At 39.1% G+C, this 12,173-nt stretch overlaps 1 protein-coding gene across 2 annotated transcripts in view; it reads right to left on the bottom strand.

Annotated features, from left to right (window-relative positions):
- Positions 1-12,173, bottom strand: part of gfra1a (gdnf family receptor alpha 1a) — an 83,408-nt gene that overhangs the window by 8,050 nt on the left and 63,185 nt on the right. For both annotated transcript variants that reach the window (XM_026356984.1, XM_026356983.1), the window contains 4 exons: positions 11,922-12,094; positions 9,553-9,662; positions 8,081-8,215; positions 2,152-2,333 (listed from right to left, as the gene is read on the bottom strand). In XM_026356984.1, the coding sequence (XP_026212769.1) occupies positions 2,152-2,333; positions 8,081-8,215; positions 9,553-9,662; positions 11,922-12,094 (600 nt within the window). The remainder of the gene's footprint in view (positions 1-2,151; positions 2,334-8,080; positions 8,216-9,552; positions 9,663-11,921; positions 12,095-12,173) is intronic.

The following is a 12,173-nucleotide window of genomic DNA, read 5'->3' as shown; positions in this document are numbered from 1 at the left end:
GGTGACAGCCACTCTAAAACCTTCCAGGATGTCGTCTGCAAACAAACTTTGGTAGACTTTGAGTTATGTTTGGGATCATTGTCCTATTAGACAGGTCGGATGATGCCCAAGCTTCAGTATCCTCACAGAGGGCAAGATGTTTTCTCCTATGATGTCCTGATATGTGACAGAATCTATTTATAGATAAACGCGGTTTCAAGTTTCAGAAACAGCATAGGAGTCCCAGAGCATCACCAAGCCACTACCATGTGTTCTCTCCAGCATATGTTTCATTCTTATTCCCGCAGACATGCCACTGACGCAGCCAAAAAGTCCCACAGAACTCCACAGAGCAAAACCCCGAAACCTGTGGCTTATTTATATGATTCTGAGCATACTGGAGCCAACTTGTCTTGTTCTTTTGGGTCAGTGGTGGTGAACGTCTTGGAATTCAGGATTTAGTATGCGCCTTCCTGTGCAAACTGAAACCTCAATGCCTGTTGCCAAAAAGTCTTGCTGCAGATCTCTAGGAGTCACTTCAGGGTTTTTCTCAAGCTGCCTCTATAGAAATCTGGTTACAGCTCTTGAAGGTTTCCTTGCTAGACTTGATAGTCTCCTACGTCTCGGTAGTCTAGCCACTGTTCTTTAAACTTTGAATTTGCAAACCCCACTTCCAGCAGTGTCTCTAGCAACATTCAGTGCCTTCACTACTTTTTTGTATGCCTTTCAATCCTTTCGACTTAGCTATATTTCTAACATGAAATGAAACATGACACACAACAAACCTCTTGCTAGTTCAGGTATTTGATTTGTTCTATGCAACTAATCGGTAGCTTGATTCGTTGTGCATGAGACAATATTTAATTTGAAAATGTGTGCAAAAGATGCAATCATTCTTCTCAGGGGGGTTGAATAGTTTCAAGACTGCAGTAATAATTTAAAATTGCAAACAGCAGAAATTTAGTAAATTTAGCGTGAATTTTTAAAGTGAATTTTTTGCAACATAAATAGTTTTGGAGCAGACACTCAAGCAGAGATGATGACTGCAACAATGTGGAGGATCCTCAACAAGAACAAGATAAACAGAAAAAGGTTAAGATTAGGAAAGTTAGGATTGCCGCTTTCAAAAAGAAATGATTAAAGTGGATTTACGTTTGAAACTGCTCGAGGATTTCCTGTGAGCCTCTGTAAACAATAACTTCAATGATTCTGTGATAGTGCATCGAGTTGCAGTATTATTACAGGCGAAATTGCTCCTGAATCTCTGTCATTGCTCTTGCTGGTAATGACTGCATTATCTTTACTTCCTCCCTGACCCAGGAGGAGCCCATCACTGATGATCTGAATTGCTGCAAGTGATCCCTCTGTTTCCCCAGCTGGATTACTGTTGTTCCTGCAGAGCAGGAGAGGCTGCTCAAACTGCCAAACACATGCAGAGAAATTGACACATAGAAGTACACAGATGGATCTACAAGGGAGTGTTGGCCACCGTTATGGATCTGTAAAAAGTCTAGATAAAATGTTTTAGAAATTAAAAATAAACTGAGATACTTAATTATAGCAACTTAGAAATAATAGTACTTAAAGGTTTTTCTATGTTTTATGTTTGTATATCAAAGTTGGGAAATACACATTTCAAAATGATCATCAATCCGTGCATATTCGTAGAAAGACTACAAATCAAATGCACACACTCCCCTCATACGACAATTACTGTATGCAGCTCTGCACTCACACATCCAACTGACAAAAGGCCAACATTCACTCTGATTTTACCTCTGGTTTGGTCTTCACCAACACTTGAGAATAACCACACTCTTTTTTTGTTCTACTTGCTCCTCCACACAATTGTTAACTATAAAATTTTCTAAAGTTGTTTACTGCAATTTACCAGTTTATGATTTTGTTAGTTTTTTGTATAGACTTACTGGGTTTTACAATATAAACACACTTTTAATGTGTGTATGCAACTGAAGCAGACTGACATTACAACAACAAAAAAACAAAGCATCTGTAAAAAGTATAATTTTTCGAACAAAGCTTTTGAAATGTTTTTATGTCATGGGATCAGATTTGTCCCAGAATGGCAAAAAACTTTAATCCAAACACAGCTGTCCAATCAATCCAAATCTAACTTGAGCCTAGATGTGAGAGTGTATGTGTTAGCCTCACTTGTAAGCTGCCACAGAACTGATAGATGCCAGGGTCTGTGTTGATGGTGTTATCGATGGTGTTGGGGTTGCGTTCACGGGTCCTCTGGTAAGGGGTGGTAGTGGAGGTGGTCGTCTGGACGGGGGACATCGGCTGCCACACTCCCACATCTGTCCCATTCCCGAAGGCCTGGATTGCATTACCTACAGAGAAGTAAAGACACCACAACTGCAATGTTTTAAACCAATATTTTTCAGATTTAGGAAGTTCATCCTGACTATGAATCACCTACCACAGCATACAGTACGTTTTACTTGCAGCTCAAAGACATTTCTTGATGAGTCTGACTTTGAGATAAGCTGAGCTGGTAAAGCATTACCAGAAATACTACGTCGTAACTTTAAACAGGTCCCTTTAGAACCAGGTTGGATCTGATCATGAATCACATGCTTGTTAGTCCCCATGTTAAAATAAAGCTTTATATTGCATCAGCCTAGACCACAATTAAAGGTGAGTTAGAAGGTACTTAGGTTGGGTTATCACTTCCGTCCACTATAAATTCACCACACAATCAAAAATCTGAGTGCTGATTTGGCTATTTACTATTAGAGTCCATTAGTGGCCCTATTAATAGCCTTCTATGGCTTTGATGTAACACACACACACACACACACACACACACACTCACAGAAAGGAAAGCTGAGCTTAACAGATGCTGTTTGAACATAATGATATTCTTCCTTTCAACAGTGAGTTATGACCCTGTGCTAAAGGAAAGGAGATCTGATCTGCATAGCAGCACTTTTACCAAAAATATTCCAACATGCATGTGCAAAGACCCAAGGACGTGATCAGAGTACATGATGTAGAGCAAATATTCACCTTGGTAGATGAAGTTGTTGTTTTTCCAAATGTCATGAGAAATGTGCACAGTTGTTTGCTTTATAATGCTTTTTAAAAATCTGTGTTTAAAATGATTCCATGCATAGGCAGCCTTGCAGAGATGCAGCGAATGGGCCAGAAATGAACAATTAAATAAATAAACAAACAAAAATAAAGTGTGCAAACACAAGCTGTAACTGCAGTCTGTCTCCTATTAAAATAAAACGTCTTCTCAGGCTAATGAAAGATGTGTTAATGAAAGCTTCATTAACACTGTCACATATTAGTCTTTTCTTACCCTTTTTCTTTGTACAGATTCTCTAAACACTTAAAACAAGTCATACAGCATACGATTAATCAGAGGAAGGGTGTAGCTTTTAGTAAAACCTAAATCTAGAAACCTATCAGTCTTTTCTAAAACAACTTTGACCATTACATTATACTATGTACGGGGCAAAACCTTTCTTGTTTTGTAAGTACGACGACATGTTGAGCAGTACAGGTAAGTTGCTAGTGTCTCTGGATTATGTCAGGAGTCTCGAGGCACCAAATGTGTGGACTCAAGTCCAAACCTCATCCTTCAGATGATGAAAACTATCCCTGCCCCGTCCTTATCTCCTTATGGTCACCTGAAAGCAGAGTTCTCTAATTCCTGCTGACCTAGTTCTAGATATTTTTTTAAGAAAGAAGATTCTCAATCTCAAGCATCTCAGCAGGTCTAATTTACTGTCGGTGTCCTCAGCAGCTTCACTTCTGATTGCAGCTCAAACTGTCGCCCACTAATGTCACTAAGAACTGGATTATGCGCAACAGCATAGTTATAATGCATCTGGATTCTAGTGTGAATATAAAGAAACCTGCAGGACTGGACTGACTTGTGTTTGGACAGACTCAAATCCATTTTGTTCAAAGTTACTGAACAAGGCGCAGCCTCCCCCTCCCCTTGTCTTTCTTTCCCTCTTTCCTGTGGAACTGGCTTCTGCTTAAACTCACCCTGACCTAGAAAGAACCTCTGAGTTGGTTGCACTCTGCACATTTAATAAATGTAACTATTAATCTTAAACTAAATAGAGCCGGAGACTCCTTCATTTCATCCGCTTGCTGAATTGACCTCTTGTAAAACCAGACATCCCAATAGACATAAAGGCACTCACTGTTTCTATCTATCACACAGACAAACAGACTTTTCATAATTGCTTTAATTTATGTTGAATCTAGAAGTCATTCTCAAATACTACTATCATCAAAACTGGTTTGTTTTTATTTCATACTGAAAATGCCTAAATTTATTTCCTCAGCATATTTGTTTAACAAAGAAAAAAAAAGTATAAAAAGCCATTAACATGTGCTGGCAGTCAAATCTAAGATGCAATATTCAGCACAACTAAGTAATTTTTGTCAATATCCTGAAGCCCTGATATGTGCAACTGTGCTCATAAGTGTGCACATGCATATTTAATTTTTTGCTTATGTGTGTAAGCATGTGATTGTGTCGCTAGTAGCTTTGTGCAGAGACAGCAGAAGTCTCGTGAGTATATTGTGTAGTGTTGATGGGCTAGCGCTTCTGTCTTCTCATCTAAAGCCTAATTACATGCGCAGCACAGTGATTGTATGTGTGAGAAGCTGCCTCTCAAATTAAGCCTGAACTGGTTAGATATGCATGTACTGTACACTTAGTTCCTGTTTTGTAGAAATAGTGTATATTGCATTAAACTACAATATTGAATAAGCTTATAGTGGGAGCTTCTGTTTGTGCATATATTACTCTCTGTGTGATTTTTAATCAAATATCAGTCAGTTTCTACAGAAACAACAATTAGTTTAGAGTGTTTAGAGAGTCTTTGTAGATTAAATATATAAAAAAATAAATATATATAATTCAAAATTACAAAACAAGATACAGACACATCTTCACTAAAACATAAGTCTAATTACATTCATTTTTATTTTTTGCTATATTTACTGGGTCATACTGTAATTTTATTATCAGAGCTGCATTGATTCCAGCAAGTTAGCTGCAGGCATCACTGTGATGGGTCAGATGCAACCTGACAAGACTGATCAACAATTAGCAAACAATTGAGAGGATCTCTAATTAATGTAAATGTGCTGCTTTTGGCATGTTTACAGTCGCATTACGTCATTAAGATTACGTTTTAAAAAGGAAAGAAAATGCTTTTAAGGGCACGGCATGATGCTTTCGATGATAGAGCTAAAAACATACTGAAGAGCTCATGACTACTATTTAGTCAGGATACATAAAAATTAATTATTAATTATTATTTTGATTATAATTATTTAGAATTTTCTTTACTGTCCCTGAAGTTTGCACTACACCTTCTATATAGACAGCATGTTACTTAAAATGACATCTGCCCACAAAGCATCTGAGGTTGTATTATATACATGCTGTATCAAATTTGCAGGCATCGCAACATGAGACTGTGGATGTTTGTGTCACCATTTTATTCCCTCCCTCTGAAATCAGCCTTTAACCTTCCTGGTTTTCTGAAACATTCTCTTCTTCAAGATCTAAACTGTCTCCCCGTAAAGGTTAAAAACAAGAGCACACGCACAAACACCAGCACGCTCCTTTCGAGAGCACTAAACCAACTGTTCATTTAACCTTCACAATTTGAACAGACATGATATCATCTTCCCCCTGCAGCAGCTATTTGTGTTTGCAGTATGAATTTACCTCTCACAGATGTCCACATTATCTCACTTTACTTGTACAAGGTTGGCTGTAACACTAGAATTATGTTCACGTTGGTTGGTGTGACCTTTACATATTCAGTACATATTCCAGAAACAGGGAGGCACTATATTGGAAAAGCCTTGAATACATTACAGCCCAGTGCCTTCTTGAGAATATTAAAGCAGTGGTTTCAAATCTGGAGGTGGCTAAGCAGAATTATATGATAAGTAAAGGAGAAAAAGAAATCTGGCCACTTTATGTACTGTAATTTTGGTTGAAATGGTCACATCACATACTGATGATGGGTTGGAAGAAGCAAAATGGTTTGGAGCCAATGTATTAAAGGGTGTTCACCTACTAATGTGTCTATCCACCATATGACTGTATACCAGTACAATACAATATGTAAAGTGTAAGGACATACAATGTCCTCTCTCAGTCTTTTTATATTCTCTCTTTCTGCTTCTTCTCGTATAATTTCACAATTTCATTCTCCTCATGACCCTGTAGCTGGCGTGTGTCAGGATCTTCAGAGTTGTCAGTTCCAGTTACTGCTGAGCAAGCTTAATGAGAGCAGAAAGAGGGAGAGCATGAAAGGAGGGATATGGAGACAAAGAGATGGGGCGATCAGAAAGAAGCATGAGTAGGAGGAGAAGTAAAAGAAAAGGTTGTAATGGTGAAATAAGGAGGCAGTAAAGTAAAAGTGAAGAGGAGACTAATAATGAAAAGTCAGATGCAGTGTATTCCTCTACTTTGAACTTCACTTGAATCACCACAGAGAATAAAAGCAAATGTACAAAGCGAGACAGCTTGTTTAACCCACATTAACCCTTTTTTACATTTCAAATCTCACATAAATAAACTTTAACCTACACACATATACAAGATCATGTGAACATGCAAAAGCAATGACATACGCTGTATGGTACAATATGTCATGTTATCCCACTCACAAATACAGATGCACATATGCACTCACACAGCAACTGTAGCACAGCTTATTATGTTCGGCAGACCAACCTCGTTAGGCGGCTGGTAAAAAGACAACAGAGCAGAGAAGAGAAGACGAGGAGGAAAAATGAAAATGGAAGAAAAGGAGACAAAGAGGATGGAAGAGAGACGAGTGGGTAAAAATGAGACTGCATCTTGTTGGTGATCTCAACTGTCACTCTGACAGCTCAACAACCAACAGTAACTCATCCTTATTGTGACTGTGTCTCATTATTTAAATTTCCGACCATTTTCTAGTAGACACGCCTACTTAGGGACACATTGACTAATTAATTACCTAAAACAGGTGACTTATGGTTAATTAATTCATAAACAGAGGATCTTATTTATTCAACACAACTGTACAGCTGGAAATTTGTAAATGAAAGTATGTTACCTCTACATAAATATTTAATGTGATGCTAGTAAACTGGAAACAGTCCCCGCTACCTGAATGTCTAAATACATGTTACATGTTTTTGGTAAAGTTCAAAGGCAAATCCCTATTTAGTAAACCATGAACTCAAATTGAATCGACTATCCATCCATAATAGCTACACTGATGCAACAGATGCACTTGTGTTACCAAAGTGGCACTGAATTCAAGAAACACTTCCTTTGTCATCAACATAGATATTTTAAAATCTGAAACATTTGACTAATAGTAAAGTCTTTGGAGCTTGTACAGAATTGTTTACCATTCAGTCCAGGAGTCATCTGTGTTGCAGGAAGCATCCTTTCGCCAGGTGATTATACAAACACTCAGCTTAGGTCTCTTTGATTCTCTCTATATCACCCTGTGATTTGACCTCCTTTCATGAATCGATGAATAATTTCATAACACTAACGTACACTGAGTTTACTATTAAAACAGAAAGAGCAAAATTTGCTCTGCTCACTGCTCAGTAGGAATGCACTGTGCAACTTATTAATCTTGTCTGGAATTGTGTGTTTGTGTGTGTATTTGGGATAGAATGAGACAAAGTGTGAGAGTTTAAGGGGTTCTGTTAATTAAAGTCATTGTGTGAGAGGCCTGGATGAAAAAGTTGCTTTCTGTCAAAAATCTGGGGCGGGATTTCTGCTACCGCTCTGAGGCGCACACACATTCAGCCACGGTGGTGCAGTATGACTGCGTTCTCTCTAATGCTGAGGGATAACAATGCAAGCATGGCAATGGGATATATTTGGTGAGAAGAAGAGACAGAGAGAAGAAGAGACGAGGAATGAAAAGAGGGGATAAAAGAGCAAAGCGAGAAATAGACCAGTAGTGCAGAGTGTGGATGAAAATAGAAAGTAACTCAGGAGAACAGATAAGATTAAGCTAGAATAGAGAAGAATGGAAGAAAAGAAAATAAACATCTGGGCAGAGGGATAACTTACGGAGGCAGGTGTTCTCGGTGAAAAACTCAGTGAACTTGTCGCACTCGTCCTTGTTGTTGCCACTGTTGCTGCAGTCGCAGTAGGGAGAGACGCTGATTTTAGGTGAGCGCAGGTAGTTGGGAGTCATCGATGTACCTGCAGCAGATGGACAATAGGATCGTTTTTCCACCCATGCATTAATCTGTTCATGCTCTAGTAAGGAGTGTGATCCATAAACAAGGACTGTTTGTGAATTGTTACTGTCAACAACCCTGATACGATGCAAAGTGTGCGAAGTGTCAAGAAGAAGAGTCAGCGATCCTCCTGCTAGTGTGTTACATGATAAAAGCTTTAATATCACTGTTACACTTATTTCGCTTTTTCTCCTCCCCCCATGTACAGAAGTAGTGCAGTGTGGTGGAGCTTCTACAGCAGAAGCTGAAGTGAAGAATAGACTTTCTCTCTATGAGGGAAAGTAAATAGCTTCAGTCAGTGATTTCTCACTCCCCCAATGGATTGTTCCCTGGTGCTGGCTGTGCTCCAAAATGGGCCTTTTTGTTTTGCAGTAGGCAGAGTGAATTGGCGCTGTGCGGACAGTGTGTGCATGTGTAGTATGCTTTAGCAACTTGTGAGGACTAACTCTTGACAGCTCACTGTTGTGGTGAGGACATAATGGGTTCAGTTTGGCTGCTCCACAGAGTGATTGAGAGTGGAGTTACAACAGGAGTAAGATTAAGGGAAATACAACTTGGGCCTGAATTTCCTAGTTTTGTCCTTCATTACTATTGGTTATAACATAGAGACAGAGTGAAATACAGAGATATGGAAATACGGTGATGTGTCTAAAAGAATTATTTAAGAAACGGGAGCAGTCAGATGATCGACAATTGATGAAGGTAACTGGTAAAATGATGTCCTCTAATGTCTGTTGGAAACATTCATCACAGTCTTGGCTCCTGCTTCAACTTTTTACCAATGATGTGCACAATGATTTCAAAACAAACTCACTTTCATTTTCTTATCTCATGCAACATAGTTTAAGATGATTTGACTGCTCTTTAGGGCCGTGACACTCCAAGCTGACATCAAAGACCGACTGTTGAGGTCTTCTTGGCAGATGACGGCAGAGGATTGCAGACATACAGTACGAAGGGTTTGCTTAATGTTTTCATTTTACATTTAACATATGTCTACAATCATCTCCGACTTCCCTGGTGTCTCAATGCTCTGTCTATGTTTGGCTTAATGAATCAATGTTGTCCATTACTTTCCTTTTTACTTGGATACAAATATTAAAGGCTCTGATATTAATTCAAGCATGACCTAGTAAACTATACTTCAGAACCGGTGGTAGCAGCTTCTGAGATGTTATGTGAAGCAACAGAAACATTTTTTTATCCCAGTTGCAAAAGAGAATTATCCTTTAAACACATCATATCTGAACTGTCAGGTCAAGGCTGACCAATAACAATCAAGTGTACATGTGAACTCACCAATCAGACCAGAGTATGCGAGGAGGCAGTCTGCGTAGTTCTCTTTCAGGCAGCCTGACAGCGAGCGGGGCTCTGGCTGGCAGTTGACAAAGAAATCAGCCAGTCGTGACCTGCAACACACACAGGTCCAAAAACATTTCAAAGCCAAACATGATTACAGCTCCAATAGATTTTATATGAGAAATTCAGATGGCCAATGTGACTGGAATGTGCAGCAAAATACCCGGTCCAAATGACTATACGCTGGAAGTCATTTCTCTCAATGCAATTAGCCTTCTTAATGGCTGCCTTCAGTGGAGTAAGATGACCCGCTTACGTATGCTGTGGCTGTTTTATATCCTGGAATGAATGAGGCTGACGGCAATTCTCCACCAAGTCTGTTCTGTTTCATTTACTGCCTTCACAAATGTTTGTTTACACTTTTGCCACAGGTGCAGTGGCATGTGAAATTGAAATGGAGTTTAGATTCCCAAGAAATTCTCCATTTGAAATGAGACTGAGCGTGATATGCTGGCTCTTTGACACAAAGCAACACCTTTTGTCGAATTTGGTTTCCAACATCTTTAAAGAAAAATAATTTTTTACATAATCTGCATTTTATTTGTGCAGTTTGCATCACCTCATCCATTAGTTTTATTAAAACTTTACTTTGAGTATTGTTATATTACATTATACAGAAGGAAGACGAATAATCAGAAGGCTTACCTTCTTTAAAAGTTCATTTTAGAGAATGTTAAATTCCTGCAATGTTTACATTTATTTCTCTACCTAGATAGATAATGTGAAGCTTTTCATATCAATATGAAACCTGCACATAAAGTATTTTTCCATACTACCACAGACATAATTATGAAATATTCATTTGCCAATTTAGATATAGGGTTTTTAAAGGAGAGCCGATTTCTATGTTTGTCTGACAATTACAACCTGCTATCAAGACAAAGAATAGACCAAAATCCAGTTTCATATATGTGTATGCACTCACAGTGTGAGCTATCTAATCACACCAGTGTGGTGCAGAATGGAGCAGAGCGTGTAGTGAGAGTTAGAGGTACTGTTTAAAGAGAGTCAACAGCAGCCAGTATACTACACCTGACATATGGTGAGGGAGCCTGTGGAAAAGCATGGCTTTAATCTATCTGTGCTAACTGACAAATGGACTGGGAGGGAGCCACTCTGCAGTGAGACCTGTTGTTCAGCCCTGAGCATATGTCTGATGGATAGAAAGCACTACAGAAGCAGAAAAAAGACAGAGATGGAAGAAAGGACAGAAACTTGCATGAATTTACTGTTGTCATGCTGTTTGCTGTTAAGTAGAGACAGAAGGGTGAGGATAGAAGGAGGGAGACCTGAGGCCACAGTCCAAATGGAGCTCATTTATGATGCCTAATGCTTCCATTTAATCCCAGACAGCCACAAGAGTGCTGGCTTTAGGCTCCAGAGACTGCGTAAACACACATACACACTCCACTGAGGGTGATGTCAGATGTCCATCACTGAATTACTCTTTTCCAACTCTGAATGCAGGAGCCCTGCAGCTTTATAGAGGAGTGTGTGTGTGTCACATTTGAGACGGGAATGTAGACAATTTATTTATGCTGGTGTTTGTGACAATGCCACATAAGAAGGTGTCTGGGTTTGTGTGTGTATTTTAATCACATTGTGGAAACTTATGTCACAGTTGGAAATAAAAGGCTGTTCTGCATGAAGACAAATTATTCAGTTATATGGTTAAAAACCACTTTATTGCTGGTTTATGGTTAAGATTAGAGCTGGAGTAAGGTTAAATCTGGAGTGTGTCTCTAGGAAATTAATGTCAGTCAACGTAATGTCCTCATAATCAACTAAAGCCCTTGAGGCAGGATTTTAGACTTTCGGAAAGCTATGATGGCAGTAATCATTTGCTCTGCTGCCTCCTAATCTCATCAAAGAATTATCACAATGCCCTGTGATACATTTACATGCCAACATTTTTTTAATCAGTAATATGTGTTTATTCAACATGCAAAGCAGAATGTTGCTACACAACCAACTACATTTTAGCAAAATCTGACCCAAGAACATTTTTGCCAGATGAACCTACAGTCTTTGCTTGACACAGTTTTGATGCTGTGCTAATGACAGACTGAACATAACCTTTAATGAAACCCACACACCAACCATGTTTCTAATAGAACACACTGGACAAGATGGTAGCCAAGATGATCCTGATCTCAGTAACAAATAGACTTTCTGCAGTTTCCAACTGATCTGGGACCTTGGGTGAATTCCATCCTCCTTCATTCTAATTTCCTGTCACTGATTCTCTGATAAAGGCATAAAAAATGGCCTAAATACTGTATACTAAAATACATTTTGTCATTTCCTACCTGCAGATGTAGTTGGTCTTGCAGGAGGCCTGCAGCTCCAGACAGTTGGGTTTCTGTTTTTCTTCGTACGAGCAGACGGGAACGATGGTCTGACGCCTGCGTTCGGAGCATGCTGTCTGGTCACTGAGCGGACATGAACAGAACAGCATGCCATAGCTGTGCTTTGGTGGAACCTGTGGGCCACAAGAACCTCAACATTAACTGTACAAGTGAAGGCATCTCTAAGATCTTAATTTTGATTGACATTTTAGT

Source organism: Anabas testudineus, chromosome 15 (assembly GCF_900324465.2).
Source record: "Anabas testudineus chromosome 15, fAnaTes1.2, whole genome shotgun sequence".
Taxonomy (NCBI): domain Eukaryota; kingdom Metazoa; phylum Chordata; class Actinopteri; order Anabantiformes; family Anabantidae; genus Anabas; species Anabas testudineus.
Note: the sequence above shows the minus strand (reverse complement) of the source record. Positions and strands in the feature narration are given on the sequence as shown.